At 37.8% G+C, this 24,410-nt stretch overlaps 1 protein-coding gene across 1 annotated transcript; it reads right to left on the reverse strand.

The window, feature by feature from the left end:
• Positions 1-1,506: 1,506 nt before the first annotated feature.
• On the reverse strand, positions 1,507-23,716 carry LOC136842919 (troponin C-like). The gene is made up of 5 exons (XM_067110871.1): positions 22,561-23,716; positions 6,016-6,043; positions 4,791-4,934; positions 3,604-3,723; positions 1,507-2,426 (listed from the first exon to the last, which is right to left on the reverse strand). The coding sequence occupies exons 1-5, from the start codon at positions 22,561-22,563 to the stop codon at positions 2,272-2,274; spliced, it is 450 nt and encodes a 149-aa protein (XP_066966972.1). The 5' UTR covers positions 22,564-23,716; the 3' UTR covers positions 1,507-2,271.
• Between the last annotated feature and the right edge of the window lie 694 nt (positions 23,717-24,410).

A 24,410-nucleotide genomic window follows, 5' to 3' on the forward strand; every position in this document is an offset into this window, starting at 1 on the left:
TTCAACATCTGTTTCAAGGCAGATTAGGAATAATCCTCCCAAGCCCCTCTTTGCATTTCCTCTGAAGAATATGCTGAGCCTTTCCAAAGGCAAATCCTGTCTGGTAATGATAATCCTACTAATACTACTACTACTACTATTACTACAGAAGTATACGGTGAGCCGATACAAAGGCAAATCCCGTCTTATACTAATACTAATACTACAGCTGATCTCTTGATGTACTTTGAAGTGATATATTCCTCTGTCGTTTCGTCAATATTTATCTTATTCTTTGGCAAACTATTTCCCGGAATCCTTATGTATTTTGCTCATTTATTTCTTGTTTTTCTTAACTTGACGGTAAAGATCCAGAGCCGATATCACTTAAGCTTTTATCTCGCTTCTGATTGGTCGGTTCGTTTGAACTATAACCAATGGTGGGTGCCGATTGAGTATGAGGTTCGTTTGTAAGTTCCTCCATCTCCCAGTGTCGGTACTTTTAAAGGACGCCATTTTGTTAAAAATCATCTTACCTTTGTTAAGAATTATCTTACCTTTGCTGGTATCCTTCAACATTTAACAATAATGGTGTCGACAAAAGACGCCATTATAACAAAAACTGATTCTAACTTCTGATAAAGATAAATTTTTACCACATTCTCGAAGAAAATTCTGGAATTTTATTTTGAAAAGACTCAGACATTATTATTATTATTATTATTATTATTATTATTATTATTAGCCAGAAGATGAAACCTATTTATAAGAAGAAGCCCACCAAAGGGGCCATTGACTCTAAATTCAAGCATCCAAAGAATATTATTTTCGTTAGAAAGAAGTAAGACGAGGTAAAGCGAAATACAGATAAAAGGGTTTCGCTAATTAAAAAAGAACAAAATAACAAAATAATAAATAAATAAAAATATAAGTAAATTATTAGCATGCAAGGAACTTCTGAAGTTCCAACTGCACGCCATCCTCAGTAGGGAGACTGTTCCACAGTCCTAAGGTGTGAGGAATAAAGGACCTGTGGAACTTTGGAGAAGTTGGACAGCGAGGCACATTTACTTAACATTGGTATTGCTGTTCAGCGAATCTTCTCCGTAGGTGGGTAGCGCCCTCAGTGCACCTCACGTGGTGCACTGTATGCATTACTTAAGGTTCTTTGCAGCGTCCCTTCGTCCCCTAGCTGCAACCTCTTTCATTCCTTTTACTATATCCCCATTCATATTCTCTTTCTTCCATCTGACTTTCCACCCTCTCTAACAATTGTTTCATAGTGCAACTGCTTTGAGGTTTTCCTCCTGTTACGCCTTTCGAACCTTCTTACCGTCAATTTCCCTCCCAGCGCTGAAGGACCTCTTAGGTCCCAGCACCTAAGTCCTACATTCCTATAACCCTTCGGCGAATCTGGTCTCTCTCTGAAAAGGGGACCAGAGATCAATCGTGAATACGCATTACCTGACAGGTGTTAAGTTTAAAATGAAAAACAAATCATTCTTTTGGGAAACTATACAAAAGGCATAACTAAATAATAGTTTATTCGAATATTAAATATATCTGTTATTTCTTACATCGATCTGATATGCATCTTCTGTGCAGGTTTTCTGATAAACATGCTTTGTGAAAAGAGGAGGTGTTGCTGCCTTCCGTTCAGTGAAACAAGATCAACAAATTCTGTTTTCAAGAATCCTACGAGAGGGACAAGGCCTTCGGGACAATTGTCTTCGTGAACATTGTCTTCGTGACTGTTGTCTTCACGCCCGTTGTCCTTATTTTCCTTTTCCTTAACAAAACATACATCAAAACAATTTTTAGGTCTAAGACACCGGCTTCTCAACTACGTATCATGTACTGTACAAAATGCACAACGAAGCTAGACACAGAATTCAGTTACGTAATTACAGCTGTAATAAATAACAGGTCAGCGACTTCAATGAGATTATTTGCGACCTGGAATCAAGGCGACTGGGAATTCCTACTTTAAAGAGTAAGAAGAAGAAGAAGAAACAGCCTTATTTCCAGTTTGATTTCCAAGGTTTCGATGACTCGTCCTGGAACTGTTCAGATATACGTGACCTTTTTATTTTACATCATGGTCGAATTATCGCCAGGAAATTTATGCGCTCATTCACCCACTCACTCATTAACACCTTTCAGAAAGAAAAGAGCGATAACAGAAGGACCCACACACACACACACACACACACACACACACGAAAAACAAAAACAGAGGAGTCTGTCCACGCGAGACGGAAGAGTGAGGGGGAGAGAACGAGAAGTTCCCTTCTAGATCATCAACTCCCGGAACCCTTCGAAGTCGACTTTGCCCTTTCCTTCCTCGTCGATCTCGTCTATGATGTCGTTCAAGTCGCTGTCTGAGAGGTTGTTGTCCAGCTCCTTCAGGATCTCCCGTAGGGTCCCCGTCGTGATGTATCCGTTGCCTGGAAGGAAGGTTTAGGATACTATGTTATGAGTTTTTTTTCTGAGGCTGTCTAGCCAAGCACCGCACTTGGGAGGGCTTTAGGCCTAGTTAGAGCTTGAGACAGCGAAAGCAGGAGGGATTTGGACTGGTCTAAAGGACAGTGAAAAAATAAGAGGGAGTTGGAGTGCTTTAAAGGACACTGGTAAAAGAGGAAGGAGTTGGAGTGCTTTAAAGGCCAGTGAAATAAAAGTGGAGGGAGTTGGAGCGGTTTAAAGGACACTGGAGAAAGAGGAAGAAAGTGAGTGGGAACGGAGATAAAGTAATAGGCTAAAAAGTGTTTAAAAAAGTAGGTGCAACTAGGCTAGTACTACAGTACCACGCCCATACAGAGCCTGCTAGTTAGTGAATAACCCTATATGTAGTAGTACCTCAGCTTAACAGACACTCTGGAAGTTTGGCTTTCAGATAACTAACAAAGTCTGTTCAGTAACAAAGACCCTGTGTTATAGCCCAAACTTGAGTATCTTCCAGATATCGTACAGCTAACAGCAATTCTATACAGTTCCTAGCCTAAACTAACCTCTTTACACTTTTATACCTAACTTCATTTTAGGAGATTTACCTAAAAATGTATCACATCTACAAAGGCAGCATAGCGTGAAGCACAATCATAATAATGTAGCTGATAAGTACAGAAGTCCTAACATTGCTGATAAGTACAGAAGCCCAAGTACAGAAGCCCTAACATAGCTGATAAGTACAGTAGTCCTAACATTGTAGCTGATAAGTACAGAAGTCCTAACATTGCTGCAGACAAGTACAGAAGTCCTAACATTGTAGCTGATGCAGAAGTCCTAATACTGTAGTTGATAAGTACAAAAGTCCTAACATTGTTGCTGATAAGTACAGGAGTCCTAACATTGTAGCTGATAAGTACAGAGCCCTAACATTGTAGCTGATAAGTACAGAAGTCCTAACATTGTAGCAGATAAGTACAGAAGTCCTAACGTTGTTGCAGACAAGTACAGAAGTCCTAAATTGTAGCAGACAAGTACAGAAGTCCTAACATTGTTGCAGACAAGTACAGAAGTCCTAACATTGTAGCTGATAAATACAGAAGTCCTAACATTGTAGCTAATAAGTGCACAGAAGTCCTTTAAGTAGAGGCACTACCGAAGAAGTTCTGTTCAACTGACCTTCCTTGTCGTAGAGCCTGAAGGCTTCCCGCAGCTCGTTGGTGATCGTCTCATCGTCATCGTCCGTCAGGAAATTGGAGGCGATGATGACGAATTTGTCGAAGTTGATCTTACCATCCTCTGCAAAGGACAGAGGTCAAAGGTCGCATGAGGGAAAAAGTGGGCGGGGCTCATGGTTACAGAAAAATGGAGGGTTTTTGTTTATGCATAGATGTTAGGATTAAGCACCCACCATGCAATCAGTTAAGGATTCCTGACCTGTAGACAATGTAGATGATCTTTGGGCATCACATCTGCCTTGGAGTGAATCACCCTAGGTAATATTAAGCTTGAACACCCTGCATATAATCATATTGAGGAATCCTGAACCATAGACAGTGTAAATGGTGTCTGGGTACCATTTTTATCTTGGGGATAATTACCATAGATGATATTAGGCTTGAACATCCTGTGCATAATCGTATTGAGGATTCCTGAACTCTAGACAAAGTAGATAACCTTTGGGCACCATGATCATCTTGGGGATAATTACCCCAGGTGATATTAAGCTTGAGCACTCTGTACATTATCATATTAAGGATACCTGACCTACATTGTCTACTTAATCTAAATCTTTAGGCATTGCAGTCACCTTGGAGATACTTACCCCAGGTGAAAGATTCTTGCCGTCCAACAACTTCACCACTTGAAGTATTGCCAAATGTACTTCATTCTTAAAATTTTATTTGAATATTACCCTTCTACTGGAATTCTTCTAGAGGCAAGCTAAATATTTCTTTTATAAATATTCTGTATTAAACAGATGCCAGAATGAATGTCAGAGTTAGAACAGTAACTTCACAGACAACGGACAAATTCAAGCACTGCTCTGCTCAGCTCTGCCCCTGGGACAGACAGACCTCACACAATGGATGGAAAACTTAACAGACAAACTTACAGCTGTGTTCCTGGGACAGACAGACCTCACACAATGGATGGAAAACTTAACAGACGAACTTACAGCTGTGTTCCTGGGACAGACAGACCTCACACAATGGACAGAAAACTTAACAGACGAACTTACAGCTGTGTTCCTGGGACAGACTGACCTCACGCAGTGGATGGAAAACTTAACAGAAACTTACAGCTGTACCACTGGGATAGACAGACCTCACGAAATGGGTGGAAAGCTTAACAGACAAACTTACGGTCGATGTCAACTCTTCTGATGGTCTCGTTGAGGTCATCGATGTCAAAGGCAGTGCCCATGTTGTTGAAGATGCCCTCAATGTCCTTGATGTCCACAAACCCACTTTTGGTCTTGTCCACTGTCGCAAAAGCCTTGCGCAGAGCTGAAGAAGAAGAAGAAGATGAAGAAGATGAAGAAGAGGAAGGAGAGGAAGAAGAAGAATGAGAAAATGCCATTGATGAAAGAGGAGAGCAGTTGTAAAGAGGCAAACAAAATAAACTTAAAAGGCAGAGAAGAAATGGTGAAAGTTGAGATGTAAATAATTAAAGAATAATTCAAAGGACGAGGAAATAGGGAAAATTAAGAACAGAATATCCTTGAAGAGAAATGCAAGGCAGTGGATGAATAACAAATATATGAAAGAGAATGAAACTTAAATAAAGTGACGAGCAGATCGATGAACCTAACCTAACCTAAACCTACCCTAACCTAACATGTATAGAATTTTGTTCACAACAACTTTGCTTTTGCTTATCCCTTTTTTGGAAACAAGATCTTGTCCTGGAAGAAGCCTCTGGAAAGGCTTTGAAATTATAGAGATCTGGATTTATTTTAATTTTGAAACTGAATATTGTCCTAGGGGAAATCTCGAGAAATGTTTTGAATTTACATTTACAGGGCAAAGCCAATTATCTAGATCTATTTATCTATCTATGTAAACTATGTTTAACTTTCTTTGTTCTAGATTTATCAGTTTGTCCAAACTTTGTTCAGATTTACCTTTTCTGAACCAAGATTTTGTAATGAAAGAAACCATTGAGAAATACATATATTTTGAAAACTATGTTTACATAGCAAAGGCAATATATATATATATATATATATATATATATATATATATATATATATATATATATATATATATATATATATATGTATATATCATACATACATACATACATATATACATGTATATATATAAATAGATAGATAGACAGATACATATATATGTATATAAATACACACACATAAATATATATATATATATATGTATGTGTGTATGATGTATATATGTATGTATATACGTATGCATGTATGCATGTGTATCTGTGAGTCTATGACTTATTGCTCTCCCTGAGTTTTGCCTTTCTCCACCACCAGGAAATAGCATGTCAGACGCCAACAAGACTGACTTTATCTTTCCTAACCAAAAACCCATTATTTTCCCTCTTCCATTTACTCACCGTGCATAGTCTTTTCGTCGATGTCATTCTGCGAAGACGAATGGAAAGAGAAAAAGAAAAAGAAATTACAAAAGTTGCAGGAGGGGGGGAAAAGAGAAGATAATTTGAGATATTTATTTCAGAAGTTGGAAATGACAGTCACGATGGAATGTTATTTAGACTCGTGGGATATTTTTTTAAACATATTTATCGAAATATCGATCAAACAGAAGAAAGAAGAGGCAAAATATTAATGATAATAAATACTCTTTTATGATTAGAAGATGTGATTTAAAATATTTATTGAAGAAGGTATTAAAATTCCATTTTTTTATGATCATGAAAAGACAGCTAAAAAATTTTACAGGAATATGAATTTTGTCATTTCTTAGAAAAAATGGTTCAAAAACGAACATGGAAAGTCTACGAAAATAAAATATAATAAAAGAACTCTGTAAAAAAATGTAAAAAACAAACAAAACTATTATAAAGGATGTAATAAGACAGAATAATAACTTTAAATGGAAATAAATCTTTACGGTTTAATATAAGTAATTTCATACTGAACAGAAAAAAACAACAATTCTTGGCATTGTGACCCCTTGTTTAGTATCAACCACGAAAGGATTCATTTTCCTGGTTCCTACCCCAGTGGGATTGCATTAGCGTAGACAGAAGGTCGGAAAAGTGTCTCAGGCTGACTCTGTACAGGCTGTTTGCTGGTCAGGGACTGAGAAAAGCACTTTGACAAGTTTCTCAGGCTGCCTCTGGACAGCCTATTATACTGGAAAAGTGTCTCTAGCTGACTCTGTACAGGCTGTTTACTGGTCAGGGACTGAGAAAAGTACTTTGACAAGTGTCTCAGGCTGCCTCTGGACAGCCTGTTGTACTTGAACAGTGTCTCTGGCTGGCTCTTACAGATTGTTTACTGGTCGGGGACTGAGAAAAGTACTTTGACAAGTGTCTCAGGCTGCCTCTGGACAGCCTGTTGTACTGGAAAAGTGTCTCTGGCTGACTCTGCACAGACTGTTTACTGGTCAGGGACTGACCAATACCCAATACTCCAAGAAATACCCATTTTAGCCTAAAATAAACCAAACGGAAGCATTTCTCTGAGGTCATATATTTATGTGCCATTCTTCCACCACAGGGGAAATGAAAAACTGAGTGCAAAGATCCTGACCAGTCTTCTGAAAATGACTTTTAGGCATAAAGTCGAAACCGGTCAGTATTTACACCAAGTTTTTCATTTACCCTGTGGGGGAAAGTGTAGGACATATTAATCACGCGATAGAATTATCGTAATTATATTATACTTATATATACTGTGTTCCATTGCTGACAGGTCATCGCCCCTTAAAGGTCCAGGGGCCACCTGAGGATCGATTAGCCAAAATTACTCTTCGTGCCTAAGACGCAAAAGGCTTACTGAAGGGGGAATCAATAAGGTCATATCATCGCTATATCATCACTCCATGTCTCTAAGATTCTCTCAGATCGTCACGCCAACGGTGATCTCTCTGGTACGGGACAGAGAATTTAACATCTGAGGACGTCGTGCAATTGGAATTTCAGAATTTCAAACAAGGATGCAATGCATTACTACTCTAATTCAACTCTCCTTGTACTTTAATCATTTATTACATTTTTTTATTTATTTAATAATTTGTTAATTTATTTTGAATTTTTTGATAAGTGGTCTCTTTTTTTATGTATATCCCAGTGCCTTCTGTTACTCCTTTCTAATGGACACCGTAATATTCATTGAAAGCTTGAACATCAAGTCAATGGCCCCCTTTGGTGGGGTTGTTCCATATGAATATGGTTCATGTTCTTAATAATAATAATAATAATAATAATAATAATAATAATAATAATAAGATAAACGAAGATTTGCAAGAGCTGGGTGGACATTGGGATGAAGAGGATCATGGGTAGGTGTTGTTTTGTGTTTGGGGAGGGGGCAGGGGAAGGAAGGGGGCAGGGGAAGGAAGGGGGGCCCGGGTCCAGGGGGTGGAAGCAAGACAAAAGAAGGATTACAGGATTAACAGAGAATGAGTTTCGGTCTGGGGAGGAGAAGTCATGAAAACGAAAAGGTAAATAAATAAAACTGGCATGAAAAGGACACATCCCCACGGACGGACGGACGGCCTCTGTCATTTCCCCCAGGGGGGAAATTGGGGACGATGGATCCAAAGCCCAGGAGGATCAATCCTAATTATTGGTCGCTAATTATCATATCTCGGTCCGAAGCTGAAGTTCATTGGAAGGTTTCTGCCAGGCTTCGTGAATAGAATCTTTTTATGTTGCGATATTTCGAATGGGAATTCATGCTTAGAGGGGCCTGAACTTATTGGGAAGGGGGGAGCAACCCCCCTCAAACAAACCCCCCTCCCCCATCCCCCTCCCTACCCCTCACCCCACAGGGATTTCTGTCAGAGTTTATTAATATAATTTTTTTTTTTGTGAAAATATTCAAAGAGGGGAATTCATGCTTAGAGGGCCTGACATTTTGGGGAAGGGGGAGCAGCCCCCCTCAAACAACCCCTCCCCCTCCTACCTACTCTTCCCCATCCCTAACCCCCACCCCACAGGGATTTCTTCCAGAGTTCAGGAATTGAATCTTTTTAATATGAAAATATTTAAAAGGGGAATATATCATCCTTAGACAGGCCTGACCTTGTGGGGAAGGGGGCAGCCCCCAAACAACCCCCATCCTCCTCACCCCACCCCACGAATATCCATTTTTTACATGAAAGTATTTAAAAGGGGGAATTCATGCTAGAGGGCCTGACCTTTTGGGGAAGGGGGAGCAGACCCCCCCCCTCTCGAAGAACCTAACCCCTCCTCCTCTCCAACCACCCACCCATCCCTCACCCTCAAAAGCAACCCGCCCCCCACGAATCTATTCCTGGTTCAATATGAGGAACACTGCTTAAAATGAAAGGAACGCAGACATCCACATTCAAATACGATTTCAGTCAACGTGTCTACTCCATTGTGGAATGAATTGACGTCAGATTAATTTCTATTTATATGCGTATTTATAATTAGGTGTCACATCAGACTTCCCCAGAGGTGAATAGAATTACAGTTTAGTTAGATAAACATAGTATCTGTGACCGCCCTCGGTCAAATGATCGAGGTCTGGACTTTGCAACAAACGAAGCGATTCTTGCGATGCTGTTTCATTTCAGCTTTAAAACAGCGAGCGGGATTTTAGCCTGCAGCTCTCTCTCTCTCTCTCTCTCTCTCTCTCTCTCTCTCTCTCTCTCTCTCTCTCTCTCTCTCTCTCTCTCTCTCTCATATATATATATATATATATATATATATATATATATATATATATATATATATATATATATATATATATATATATATACATACATATATATATATATATATATATATATATATATATATATATATATATATATATAAAATGATGATGATATGGCCATACTTAGGTATTTCATTCTTTATTACACAGAATTTCAAGGCAGATAATCTCATAAAAAATATTAAAAAAGACAATTGAAAGTACAATAATATAGGCTGTCTTGCCAAACTGATCGAAACAGGTAAACCAAATCTTTAAAAATACTACAAAATAAAAGAAATATTAGGGGAGCTTAGCTTTACAGCAATAAATAAGGAATTAGAAAGTGCTAAAGGAAATGTATTCAGATTCAAAACAGCAAATGTGGGGTGAACGTGATTGTTGAACTGTTGAGTACTTTCAGAGAACCAAATCATATAATTGCCAATTATTGTAAGCTGGACAAGTTGTTTGTTATTCAACTCTGGCTATTATTATTATTATTATTATTATTATTATTATTATTATTATTATTATTATTATTATTATTATTATTATTATTATTATTATTCAGAAGATAAACTCTTATTCATATGGAACAAGCTCACACACACACACACAGGGGCCACTGACTTGAAATTCAAGCTTCCAAAGGATATTATGGTGTTTCATTTCCTTTAAAAACATGGCCACGGGAATAAGAAGAGAAGTCAAGCCAGTTGGCTTGAACAGAGAGGCTGTTTAGTAAGCTCTTGGGCAATGAAGAGGTGGTTCTGTAACTTCTGTGCTAAACTGTGTTCTTTAGGGGCTGGAATGGTCCGCTCAGAAAGTGTAAATCTCGTTCTAGAGGTCTCTTTGTTTCAGAATTCTGTCTGGACTGGCGGTCGTTGGCTCTTGTATACTGCAGACCACACAGGTCAGTGAAGAGAGTGCTCTGTAACTTTTGTGCTAAACTGTGTTCTCTAGTGGCTGGAAATGGTGCGCTCAGAAAGTGTAAATCTCGTTCTAGAGATCTCTTTGTTTCAAAATTCTGTCTGGATTGGCAGTCGTTGGCTCCCGTATATTGCAGACCACGCAGGTTAGTGAAGAGAGGGTCCTGTAACTTATGTGCCAAGCTATGTTCTCTCGTGGCTGGAAATAGTGGTTTGGACTTTGGAAAGTGTAAATTTTCCTCCAGAGAAGATCTCTGTGTTTCAGGAATTCTGTGTCTGAACCGGAGGCCGCTGGCTCCCGCCTATTGCAGACCGAACAGGTTAGTGAAGAGAGTGGTCTATAACTTCTGTGCTAAACTGTGTTCTCTCTTGGCTAGAAATAGTGGTTTGGACTTTGGAAAGTGTAAATTTTCCTCCAGAGAAGATCTCTGTGTTTCAGAATTCTGTGTCTGAACCGGAGGCCGCTGGCTCCCGTATATTGCAGACCACGCAGGTCAGTGAAGAGAGTGTTCTGGAACTTTTGTGCCAAACTGTTGTTCTCTCTTGGCTAGAAATAGTGGTTTGGACTTTGGAAAGTGTAAATTTTCCTCCAGAGAAGATCTCTGTGTTTCAGAATTGTGTGTCTGAACCGGAGGCCGCTGGCTCCCGCTTATTGCAGACCACACACTGGACAGGTACACAGAGAAACGTCACTTGAGCTCAGATCGACATGGAGAGTGGGCCTGTCTTTTCCTTAGCTGTGAAAACAAATTGAAACCTAATTTTGAGGAAAACTGAGTTGAAGAATTTCTCGGTAAGTTCTTTCGAACCACATAGCTACTGTGCCAAAGGCAAGGTGATTTGATGTACTTGAAGTGTTTATTTTTTGTCAGGATTGTATACCACTTTCTTGGAAGGAAATTTTCCATATAGAATTTTTTGTCAGAATTTTGTGAAAGACAAAAAAAAACCCTATTATTGAGACAACACACACACAGGTATATAGATCTATCAAGTAGCTATCAATATCTGTTTATCATGTGTATATATATATATATATATATATATATATATATATATATATATATATGTATATATATATATATATATGTATAATATACAGTGCATATATAGTATATATATATATATATATATATATATATATATGTATATATATATATATATATATATATATATATATATATATATATATATATATATATATATATATATATATATATATATGAATATAAGAAGGTCCATAATCATATTACTGTGGTATTACAGGAAAAGACATTCATATATATATATATATATAAATATATATATATATATATATATATATATATATATATATATATTTATATATATATATATATATATATATATATATATATATATATTTATATATATATATATATTATATATATATATATATATATATATATATATATATATATATATATATATATATATATATATATATATTCCTCTTCAGTGCAGTTATTCCAAAGTTGAATTATTTTGATACTTGCTGTTTGTGAATAAAAGAAATATATTACATAATGCGTACGTGTGTGTGTGTGTGTGTGTGTGTGTGTGTGTGGGTGTGTGGGTGTGGATGTCCTCAGATTACATAATATTAATCGTGACTTTTTTACTCAAAAGCATCAAAGGACAAGAGGTAAAAAGTAATTGTTATGTTAAAACGTTCCAGCGGAAATTGATATGCAAGTCTTATATAACTTCGTAATTAGAACGACTTTCACGCGTCTTTTAATATTTATATTCTTCAGAGTTGTGGTATTGCGTTGTGTAATTCTTTTTTAATACCTTCTGGATCTTTCTTTTATTTTTTTCAGCAATATTCGTATCTGAGTTCAAGGCTTATCTTTGTCAGAGATCTAACAGTGGCCAAAAATAGCTCTGCTCTTGGAGATTGTTCCCAGTTGAGCTTGTTCCCGTAGCGGGGTTATGGTGCAGTCAGTGCACGTCATGCGGTGCACTGTAGGCATTACTTGGGGTTCTTTAATAGCTGCAACTCCTTTCGTTATTTTGATTGTATCTCCATTCGTATCCTATTTCTTCCATGTTACTTTCCTCAACCTTCTCCTAACAATTGATTCTTAGTGCAACTGCTTTGAGGTTTTCCTTCTGTTACACCTTTCAAACCTGCCTACCCTCAATTTCCTTTGCAGCTCTGAATTACTTCATGTTCATAGGTCCCAGCGCTTGGCCTTTTTGGTCTTTGGCCCAAATTCTATATATTCCATTGCATTAGTAGTTTTTTTTTTTTGCCTCATTTTTATTCATTTACTTCTGGATTTACTTCGCCTGTTTTGTCATTTTATCTATAACCTCTCTCAAAGCAAAACAAGCTTCTACTTCTAGTATCTTATGGATATTTTCTCATTCCCGGAATCATATGTATGTCCTCTCATTCTCAGAATCACACATGTATTTTCTCATTCCCAGAGTCATATGTATATCTTCTCACTCTGAGAACCTTATTTATATATTTTTTTCATTCCTAGAATCATATGTATATTCCCTCATTCTGAGAATCATACATATATTTTTTTCATTCCCAGAATCATATGTATATTCGCTCGTTCCAGGAATCATACATATATTTTCTCATTCCCAGAATCATATGTATATTCCCTCATTCTCAGAATCATACATATATTTTCTCATTCCCAGAAACATATGTATATCCTCTCATTCTCAGAATCATACATATATTTTCTCATTCCCAGAATCATATGCATATCCTCTCATTCTCAGAATCATACGTATATTTTCTCATTCCCAGAATCATATGTATATTCTCTCATTCTCAGAATCATTCGTATATTTTCTCATTCCCAGAATCATACATATATTTTATCATTCCCAGAATAATATGTATATTCTCTCATTCCGAGAATCGTGCAAACATTTTCTCATTCCCAGCATCATATGCATACTCCTTCATTCCCAGAATCATTTGGATATCCTCTCGTTCCAAGAATCATATGTATATTCTCTCATTCCCAGAATCCTATGTATAATTTCTCATTCCCAGAAATATACGTATGTTCTCTCATTCCCAAAAACATATGTATATTTTCTCACTCCGAGAATCGTACATACAAATTCTCATTCCCAGCTTAAAAGAATACTTTATCAGTCGAAGAATCATATGGATATTTTCTCGTTCCAAGAATCGTATGGATGTTCTCTCATTCCAAGAATCGCATGGATATTTTCTCGTTCCAAGAATCATATGGATATTCTCTCATTCCAAGAATCATATGGATATTTTCTCGTTCCAAGAATCATATGGATATTCTGTCATTTCAAGAATCGTATGGACATCTTCTCGTTCCAAGAATCGTATGGATATTCTCTCATTCCAAGAACTGTATGGATATTTTCTCGTTCCAAGAATCATATGGATATTTTCTCGTTCCAAGAATCGTATGGATATTTTCTCGTTCCAAGAATCATATGGATATTCTCTCATTCCAAGAATCGTATGGACATCTCGTTCCAAGAATCATATGGATATTCTCTCATTCCAAGAATCGTATGGATATTTTCTCGTTCCAAGAATCATATGGATATTTTCTCGTTCCAAGAATCGTATGGATATTTTCTCGTTCCAAGAATCATATGGATATTCTCTCGTTCTCCTCCTCTCCCTATACGTCAAAAAAAAAAAAAAAAAAAAAAAAATGCGCTTCGCCTCATCTCAAAAGGAACCAACCAACAGTCTGCCCTGTTATTTGCGTAAAAATACTTCACGGGAACTGACGAAGTGAGACCAGTAAAACGCGCTCGTAGGCTACCTGTTTCTGGTCGCGGTATCCCCAAAACACGGCACTTAGTGCGCTCCGTGAGTCGAAATGAACACAACCCCCCCTCAACCCCTCCTTGCTTCTCCCGCCCCCACCACCCCCCTCTCCCCTGCTCCTCCCGAGAGTGTTAATAAAACGCACCCTGTGTATTCAGGGCTTGTGACGTCATTCTGTAATGCCTGGGTTTGTGGCTGTTCGATGATTTGCTAAGGGATGGTATTTGGTTTTATTTATTTTCTTTTTATTTTTATTTTTATCCTGCTTTTTTTATGCTTTGATTATGTATGCGTACACAGTATATATATGTATATGTATACACAGTATATATATATATATATATATATATATATATATATATATATATATATATATATATATATATATATATATATATGTTATATATATATATATATATATATATATATATATATATATATATATATATATATATATATATATATATATATATATATATATATATATATATATATATATATATATATATATATATATATATATATTATTAGGTAGTCTCCACCGATACGTGGTGGCTCCAAGGTACGCAAACTGTCAAAACTGGCGGACTGTGGATGCAAACTTTCGAATTATTCAAATAATTCAAATTATTTCAGACCATTTTTCAAAATTCTCTACCTCCTTCCTATAACTACAGTTCAGTGCATTTAGATAGGAAAACCGCAATCAATCTTCTCCCATTCGGAATATCTCCTTAATCACTGAACCGTTTGAGATTAGATTAGACCCTTGTGGAACTAAAAAGGGTAAGATCAGCAAGCTGGCAACAGTCCCATGATGCCTCACATCTGATCTTGGGGCGTCTGAACTGCAGGCTTTGTCTGTCGACCTTTTCGAGAATTGAATTCTGTAATTCTTGTAGTGATACATATATTCTCATTACTGTGTTGTTCCAACCTGTTATAAATACTGTATTTTGAATGTTTATGTTAAGAAATAGATTTTGAAAAATGTAATCTGTACGATTCACAATGTTATATAGTGCAAAATCATTATTGTAATATGCTAATATGGAGACCATAGTAAGAAAAATTGTACCTTTTATCTAAGTAAAATTGTAGCTAGACCACACTTTACATTACTCTTACTAATACTTAACTTTCTAAACTATTTCTTCATTGGTTAGCTAGCTAACTACCCTCATTCTTCCTTCACCCATTTTACCTATCAGCTTAAAAAAATGTACTGTAAATTCTATTTAAGAATGAAAATGAAATTTATGTGTAAGTCACGCTGCGAAGGAAAGCTATACGATTTGAATATTAGACATTTTTTTTACTTAAAACTAGACCTGCGACCTTGAAAACTAGGTCAAGGTGAAGGGTTAAGGTTTGCATAGGTAAGGCTCCAACGTATGCTTCATGAAAATTGGAAATGATAAGAAATGACTTTACAAGTTGCAGCGTCTACAACGAATGATTCCCATAGGGGGGTAGTACCTTCATTGCATCGCATGCGGTGCACTGTAGGCATTACTTGAGGTTCTTTGCAGCATCCCTTCCTTAGGCTTCTAGCTGTAACCGCTTTCATGCCTTTTACTGTACCTCCATTCATATTCTCTTTCTTCCATCTTACTTTCCTCAACCCTCTCCGAACAATTGCGAGGTTTTCCTCCCGTTACACCTTCCAAACCTTTCGATTGCCAGTTTCCGTTTCAGCGCTGAATGACCTTGTAGGTCCCAGTGCTTGGCCTTGGGCCAAAATTCTATATTCTGTTCTACAACCGATGGTATCAGCCAGCAGTTGTTATAAACGAGATGTGTTGCGAGTAAATCCTTGAACTCTGACCTTTGACCGTGTCTATGACCTTGACCTAAGTTCCACCACATGGAATAATTAACACCTTATCACCGATAAATGTGTAAGATGTTTGAATTCTTCGTCTCTGAAAATAATAGCATTATCACAGAGATATTTGACTTTAGGAGGCGGACAGACAGTAGGGCGTAGGTCACATGACCCCAAGATACCCTCGGGGAGGTCACAAATGACCCCATCGTAACCAAAAACTCGCAAAAGGTCAAAGAAATCATTCAGTGGGTCTTAATTTGTCACGACACAGTACGAGAAGACGCCATTGTTTTGAGCTTAAATAAGGCATAGCTTCCGGTTCTACACAGCATCCCTTAGACCCCTAGCTGCAACCCGTTTCATTTTCTCTTACTGCACCTCCGTTCACATTCTCTTCCTTCCACCTTACGTTCCTCAAACCTCTTCTAACAATTGTTTTACAGTGAAACTGTGAGGTTTTCCTCCTGTTACACCTTTCAAACCTTCCGTTCCATAAGTCCCAGCGCTTGCCATTTGACCTCTGGCCTAAATTCTAGCATTCTGTTCTTCTGAAGTGGACCTCTGGACTCTGCCAGTGCCCGGAACGAGAGGGAGGCATGCAAGAATGGGAATCCGGCCTCAATGCGATGAAATTTTCGTTGACTCAGTGTCTGGAGTGGCCCAGATCATTAGCGCTGACCTACTGCCGGCGAATCATTAATGTCGTTCGTGATGTTTGTTGTTGATTTTCATCGTTTTAATTTTCTTGTGTTGTCGATTTATTTTTCTTTCTAATTGTTTTTTACAGAAAATAGGCCATTCCCCCCCAACCCCCAACTCCTCAAGACCACAGCCCATACTTGACACAATTGGGCCTGTCCCTGTACAAATCGGTGATCAACTCAGAGATATTTTCTCGCTCAGTTTATTATTATTATTATTATTATTATTATTATTATTATTATTATTATTATTATTATGTCATGTTAAAAAGGACGGCTGCGTAATGCGAGTTAATCTTACATTGAATCTTCTCAATTTTCCTTAGAATTCTTTACTCTCCGCGTTAATATTGGACAATCACTGGCCAATATTCATACTTTAGTAAATAAAAATTTATTATTATTATTATTATTATTATTATTATTATTATTATTATTATTATTATTATTATTATTATTATTATTATTATTATTATTACCACAAAAACAACTACACGTCACAAAATAATAGCGTGAACGCCATTCTAATGCAAGACATTTATTTTTAATTTTTTGTATTTTGCCGTTTGATCTCTCGAGTGTTTGAAGTTGCGAGGTTTATTTTTGATAGTTTATACCCTTTGATGGGGGATGATTCAGGTATGCCAGTATGCTTGCCCATACGCAGGTATGCCCTCCATAAAAACCGTGTCACAGAATACATCTTGATTATGCGATGCACTGAGAATGCTAAGGCTTGGGGCCATGTAATGCCTTAAAATAGGGTCACGGGGGACAAGAGAGAGAGAGAGAGAGAGAGAGAGAGAGAGAGAGAGAGAGAGAGAGAGAGAGAGAGAGAGAGAGGGTATGGCACGAGCTCTCGTAACCTACGTCATGTTGGTCGGCTGACGCTAACAGCCGGGATGTTATCCTTTTGACGTCTGTTTTCACCCGGCTCATTTTGACAGATGACCCGAGGAAGGACAGAGAGAGAGAGAGAGAGAGAGAGAGAGAGAGAGAGAGAGAGAAGGCATATAATGCGATGTGGAAAGATGACTTACACAGCAGGCGCAGGCGACGACTGCCAAACTTTGCGACACTGACAGGTTGGGCAAACGGTAAACAAAATGTAAGAAGCTCTCCTCCCCTTATTATCTATCTTGTGCCAGTTGGCTCAGAGAGAGAGAGAGAGAGAGACCCACACACACACACACACACACGTTTTGAACATGACAGATCAAATGGGTTGGCACGGTTGAAAAAAATACCTCCATACCCCCACGCCCTCCTCAAAAAAAAGGGGTCAAATTAAAAAAAAAAATGAAAAACTTTGTCAAGTCACCTGTCCGTCACACTAAGTTCCTTAATTCAAACTTGAAAAAACTTGGGCAGGAACAATGATAATGGGCATTGCAGGTGTTATACAAATAACTATAAATACCCAGTGGACACTTCAGGCGCGATTAACCTCAAGTGAGGGGTATCATTGCTTGGTATAGTGTCTTGGTTGTGTGGTTAATTCTGTCTTGAGTGGTTGCGAAACATCAGTAGCTTAGAATGGACTATTATTATTATTATTATTATTATTATTATTATTATTATTATTATTATTATTATTATTATTATTATCATAACTAGGGGTGCAGGGAGAGAGAGAGAGAGAGAGGGGCCACGGACATAATAATTAAAGGAAACGTAATTTTCACAATTACGAGAGATAGCTGTGAAGATTCCTTTGGAAGTGAAAGATGGCGGCTTCCAGGCTTCTATAAATACAAGCCCCTTGCTTTGTGATGGCCGTCTATTTTGGAGTCGAGTATATCAGTGTCTCCAGTCAGCGGTGTAATTTATTTTGATTTATTTAAATTTTTGGGGTTATCCAGTTATCTTACAATTACAGAATTAATTACAGATGTCAGTACCTTCGTTCTATATTGGTTAAACCGGCTAGCCTTGTGGATATAAGGGTTGAAACGGTTAAAATTGGTCAAGGTCTGCGTGAGCCAGAAAGCACGCTCTTCTGCGCATTACGTCAACTGAACCACAACACGCATTGATTGACCGTTGGCTATCTCCATACCTGTGCTGCTGAGATAATGCTCTCTCTCTCTCTCTCTGATTTCTTTTGGATATTGAAGAACATCTTTCTTTCATAGTTCCTTGTGATAGTGGAAAAACCTCTCTCCGTTGCAAATCTCTCTCTCTCTCTCTCTCTCTCTCTCTCTCTCTCTCTCTCTCTCTCTCTCTCTCTCTCTCTCTCCTAATTATTGAAGAGCGCCTTTCTCTTATGGTTTCTTTTAATCATGGAAAAACTAATTTCCTCTCTTTCTCTCTCTCATTTCTCTTCATTACTGAAGAATATCTTTCCCTTATAGTTTATTGAGATAATGAAAACCTCTCCCTCTCATTTCTCTTGATTACTAAAGAACATTTTTCTCTCATAGTTTATTGTGATAATTAAAGATTCTCTCTCTCTCTCTCTCACATGCAGTGAATGCTTACCTCAATACAACCCTCTTAGACCTGTGTTTCTCCTTGAATAAGGGTTACATAACTTGGTCTGCTCTTTTTCAGTCTTGCAGTAAATATATTATATTATAATATATGTACATATATATATATATATATATATATATATATATATATATATATATATATATATATATATATATATATATATCACTCTGGGATTTCACAATCACTTGGGAATGATGATTTCATGTAAATTATTCTTGCAGTCTATTTCAAGCACAAAAACCTCAAATTAACAGTTACCAAGAATGGAAGACTGTAGGCATCATTTTAAGGTTCTTTGCGGCGTCCCTTAGGCCCCTAGCTGCAGCCCCTTCCATTCTTTTTACTGCACCTCTGTTCATATTCTCTTTCTACCATCTTACTTTCCTCAACCCTCTCCTAACAGTTGTTTCACAGCGCAGCCGCGAAAGGTTTTCCCTTCTGTTACACCTTTAAATAAACCTTTTTAGTTTTCTGTCCGCCCTCAGATCTTGAAAACTACTGAGGCTAGAGGGCTGCAAATTGGTATGTTGATCACCCACCCTCCAGTCATCAACCATACCAAATTGCAGCCCTCTAGCCTCTGTAGTTTTTACTTTATTTTAGGTTAAAGTTAACCATAATCGTGAGTCTCGCAAAGATATAGGACAGGCCGCCACCGGGCTGTGGCTGAAAGTTTCATGGGCCGCAGCTCATACAGCACTGTACCGAGACCACCGAGAGATAGATCTATTTTCGGTGGCTTTGATTATATACTGTACAGAAAACTCTATTGCGCCGAAGAAACTTCGGCGCATATTTTACTCGTTTCACTGTGAATTTCTCTTTCAGCGTTGAATGACCTCGTTATAGCTGCCAGCGTTTGCTTCGTTCTGTGGCCTAAAATTTATAATAATCCATTCCACTTTTGCCATGATACAACGATTTGACCTCGTTGGTCCTACGTGAACGAGGTCACGGTAGTTTTTCTAATCTGGTTTAAATACACAAACCTACCAAGTGTCTTTCCAGTGAGAATTAATAATGACCTTTCATTTGAAAGAAAAATTACTACTACTAATATTATTATTATTATTATTATTATTATTATTATTATTATTATTATTATTATTATTATTATTATTATTATTATTATTATTCAAAAGATAAAGCCCCATTCATATGGAACAAACCTACCAAAGGGGCCACTTACTTGAAATTCAAGCTTCCTAAGAATATTACAGTGTTCATTTCTAAGAAGTTACAGAAGATAACAGGAAATTTGTTATTATTATTATTATTATTATTATTATTATTATTATTATTATTATTATTATTATTTAGAGGATGAACCCCATTCATATGGAACAAGCCCACCACAGGGGCCACTGACTTGAAATTCAAGAAGCTTCCAAAGAATATTACGGTGTTCATTTCAAAGCAGTTACAGAAAGTAACAGGAAATAGATGAAGAAGAGATATCGGTTATTAGAAAATAAAAAATAAATTAACAATTTATTAAATAAATAAATAAACAGATGAAATATAAATATATTATCAAAATACGATTAAGGGTTTGTCAGTGATATTGGGTGTAAGTGTGACACATTGATAAAGGTCTCTGATAAGCTGTTTCCTCTGAGATAAGAACATATTTTACGTGATAACTCTCTCTCTCTCCAATTGGCAGATTTTAGAATAGACTGCATACTTATCAACAGGAGCTTTATGAAATATCACAAAAAGATCTTGAACTGTTTCTACCAAAAGTTCTCTTGAACTTCTGCCAAAAGTTCTCTTGAACTTCATCAGCTCAGTGGTCTGGTAAAACTAAGATATACTTAACTCTACCAAAAGTTCTCTTGAACTTTTTCTACCAAAAGTTATCCTGAACTTGTTCTCCCAAAAGTTCTCATGAACTACCAGAAGTTCTCTTGAACTTGTTCTACCAAATGTTCTCTTGAACTTCTACCAAAAATTCCCTTGAACTTCTACTATAAGTTCTCTTGAACTTCTTCTACCAAAAGTTCTCTTGAACTTCTTCTACCAAATGTTCTCTTGAACTTCTTCTACCAAAAGTTCTCTTGAACTTCTTCTCCAAAAGTTCTCTTGAACTTCTTCTACCAAAAGTTCTCTTGAACTTCTTCTACCAAAAGTTCTCTTGAACTACTTCTACCAAAAGTTCTCTTGAACTTCTACCAAAAGTTCTCTTGAACTTCTTCTACCAAAAGTTCTCTTGAACTTCTGCCATAAGTTATCTTGAACTACTTCTTCTAAAAGTTTTCTTGAACTTCTACCAAAAGTTCTCTTGAACCTTTTCTACCAAAAGTTATCCCGAATTTGTTCTCCCGAAAGTTCTCATGAACTACCAGAAGTTCTCTAGAACTTCTACCTAAAGTTCTCCTGAACTTCTACCAAAAGTTCCCTTGAACTTCTACCAAAAGTTCCCTTGAACTTCTACCAAAAGTTCTCTTGAACTTCTACCAAAAGTTCTCTTGAACTACTTTTACTAAAAGTTTTCTTGAACTTCTTCTACCAAAAGTTCTCATGAGCTTTACCAAAAATCATCATAAACTTCTTCGTAGTTATTGCATTCTTCGAACTTGTTATTCACTGTAAAGCAGAATTCTTTTCTTAAAAGACTAGTTTTAATTTTCTGAAAATAAAACTATTGCGCCGGCTTTGTCTGTCCGTCCGCACTTTTTTCTGTCCGCACTTTTCTGTCCGCGCTCAGATCTTGGAAAATTTTGAGGCTAGAGGGCTGTAAATTGTTATGTTGATCATCCACCCTCCAATCATTAAATATATACCAAATTGCAGGCCCCTAGCCTCAGTAGTTTTTATTTGATTTAAGGTTCAAATTAGCCATAATCGTGCTTCTGGTAACGATATAGGACAGGCCACGACCGGGTCGTGGTTGTAGTTTCAAGGACCTCGGCTCATACAGCATTATACCGAGACCACCGAAAGATAGATCTATTTTCGGTTGCCTTGATTATACGCTGTACAGAAAACTCGATTGCGCCGAAGAAACTTCGGCGCATTTTTTGCTTATTTTAGAGCAGTAATCAGTACATGAAGGTGTCCTGTTCTGATGATATTGCCTAAAGAGCAATACTGGAGAGCTTTAGCCAATTGTAGACAATAGGACATTAACTGCCGATGTCTTTCTTATTCTTTGGAAAATCTATATTAAAAACGATTTTATCTTTAACATGGAGTGCTGATACTTTGATAGGCAAGTAATTTCAATGCACAGTAGAGAGAGAGAGAGAGAGAGAGAGAGAGAGAGAGAGAGAGAGAGAGAGAGAAACTCATTGTTACCAAGAAAAGTCAAGAAATAATACTAAGTTGACCGTTTTCATTTTAATTTTAATGATAGTTTCGACAGAGAGAGAGAGAGAGAGAGAGAGAGAGAGAGAGAGAGAGAGAGAGAGAGAGAGAGAGAGGGAGAGAGAGAGAGAGAATAAGAATATAAAATAGAAAGTACTCACCATTTTGAATCAGACGGGCAAGGAAGAGCGCAAGAACAGCAATCTATTACGGTCGAAAGCAGATCCTAAAAGTATCACAGTTCCGAGCACCCTTTTCTGTCGCTCCTACACCGAACCGCTTGCAGCTCCTGGTACGCTGGCTGGCCGAATAACACACGGCAAGAGTGTGACGATGGAGAGTGAGAAAGAGAAATAGAGAGAGAGAGAGAGAGAGACGGAGAGCTTGTTTTATCTCACTTGACGTAAGAGAAGTCCGTTTGAGATTCAGTGGATGGCTTCTGAAGTAAGCGGGGAAGGAGGACTGCTATAGGCCTAGCACTCAAAGAGATGGCCGCTCTCTTGACGATGGCTATCAGTATAAGCAGCAACGAAATGGGCTTGAAGTATTTGCAAGGACGACGAAGGACCCCTTATTAATATTATTCAGATTGCCCAAAGGCCGACCACTCTCTCTCTTCCTTCTCGTTTCCACCACCGCGCCGCAGCAGCAGCAGTAGAAAGCAGAAGAAGCAGAAGAAGTAGCGGTAATAGTACTAGATGTTCTCCCGCTTCTCTTGAGAGACAGGCAGAGAGAGAGAGAGGGAGATTCGTCGGTTCCTCCCGGTAAACACCAAACTTATAAAACTTATCGGCCAATGGAGGCTGCAAGAAGACCGGACTGGCAGTTACTTGCTAAGACCATTGGCCGGGCCAATCAGATTTGTACGAAACAAAGGTTGCCAAACGTATGGTAGTGGTTGTGGTGGTGCCACCCAAAATCGGGTGGGGGTCGAGGGTGGGGGCGACTTCCTTGCGCGCACACAAGCGTCATCATCGGCCGTGGGTCTCTCTGGCCATCAGTCAACTGTAAACGTACCGTGTTTCGTAATACACATGCGCACACGAGATCATTTTTAGAGATGGGACACTTCTCCTCCGAGATTAAGCTGTGTCCCTTTTATTAAAATAATTTTTCAAGTAAAGCGAATGGAAAAAGAAATTGCTTTTGGTTCAGGAAAACCTCAGCTTCTTAGAACCGCTAAGGAATCTTTCACTTGGTTTGTGATTTCATTCCCTGAACTTCTCGCAGATACGATTCTTAGGCCGAGGCCTTCGGATTAAACCGATATTCGATCTACTACCGAGAAACCTTTGGGGCATTCTGGCGTCTTTTGCCAAAGAAAATGGCGCCCGTCCAATACAAAATGCCACAGAAAGATAGAAAGAACTAGGGGAAAAAGTATTTTTATCCAGAATCTGCTGCGAGACACTTGTACAAAAAAGAAGAAGAATGACAAGAAGAAGAAGAAGAAAGCAATTGCTAAAAGCAGCAACGCTCTAGAATTTAGAGTAACCTTGTAAAACTTCAAAAATAAAGAAAAGAATCTGGTGGAAACCTCGACTCCCAGCTGAAGCCATGGATCATTACGAAATAGTTTCTGTGGCAGCATCGCAGGATTCGGGCCGACGTCAAATAACTCCCCATTGCTAAGTGGATAAATGGGATTGGGGCTGGCTGACATGACACCCACGTCATCCACACTTACCTCATCCGTCTTCTCATTTTCTTTACTCCTTTGTTATAGAAAAAAAAAAAAAAACAGGAGAATGATATTCGTGCGCAATCTGTGTTACTCGAACCTGCCTCTCATTTTGATTTCGAGGAATCAAAAGTATGATTATTCTTCTTTGATATTTGTTACGAAACGGATGAATAAAATGAACCTGCAATTTGTATTGAAGGAGTTGATGTAAATTTTGATTTCAGTAAATCACAGAGACAAAAATAGACGCGGGAAAATGGTAGCCTCTTGCTGAATCGGCCTCAAGAATGTCTTGGAAGCACTCTGGGTCATTTCGCCCCCATCGAA

Source organism: Macrobrachium rosenbergii, chromosome 10, assembly GCF_040412425.1.
Source record: "Macrobrachium rosenbergii isolate ZJJX-2024 chromosome 10, ASM4041242v1, whole genome shotgun sequence".
Lineage (NCBI taxonomy): Eukaryota > Metazoa > Arthropoda > Malacostraca > Decapoda > Palaemonidae > Macrobrachium > Macrobrachium rosenbergii.

Excerpts from the sequence above, each read along its gene's own strand:
- LOC136842919 (XM_067110871.1), bottom strand. Across the intron at positions 3,724-4,790 it reads CAGAAGAGTTGACATCGACC|AGGATGGTAAGATCAACTTC; the intron begins GTAAGTTTGTCT and ends TGTCCTTTGCAG. Across the intron at positions 2,427-3,603 it reads CAGGCTCTACGACAAGGAAG|GCAACGGATACATCACGACG; the intron begins GTCAGTTGAACA and ends CCTTCCTTCCAG.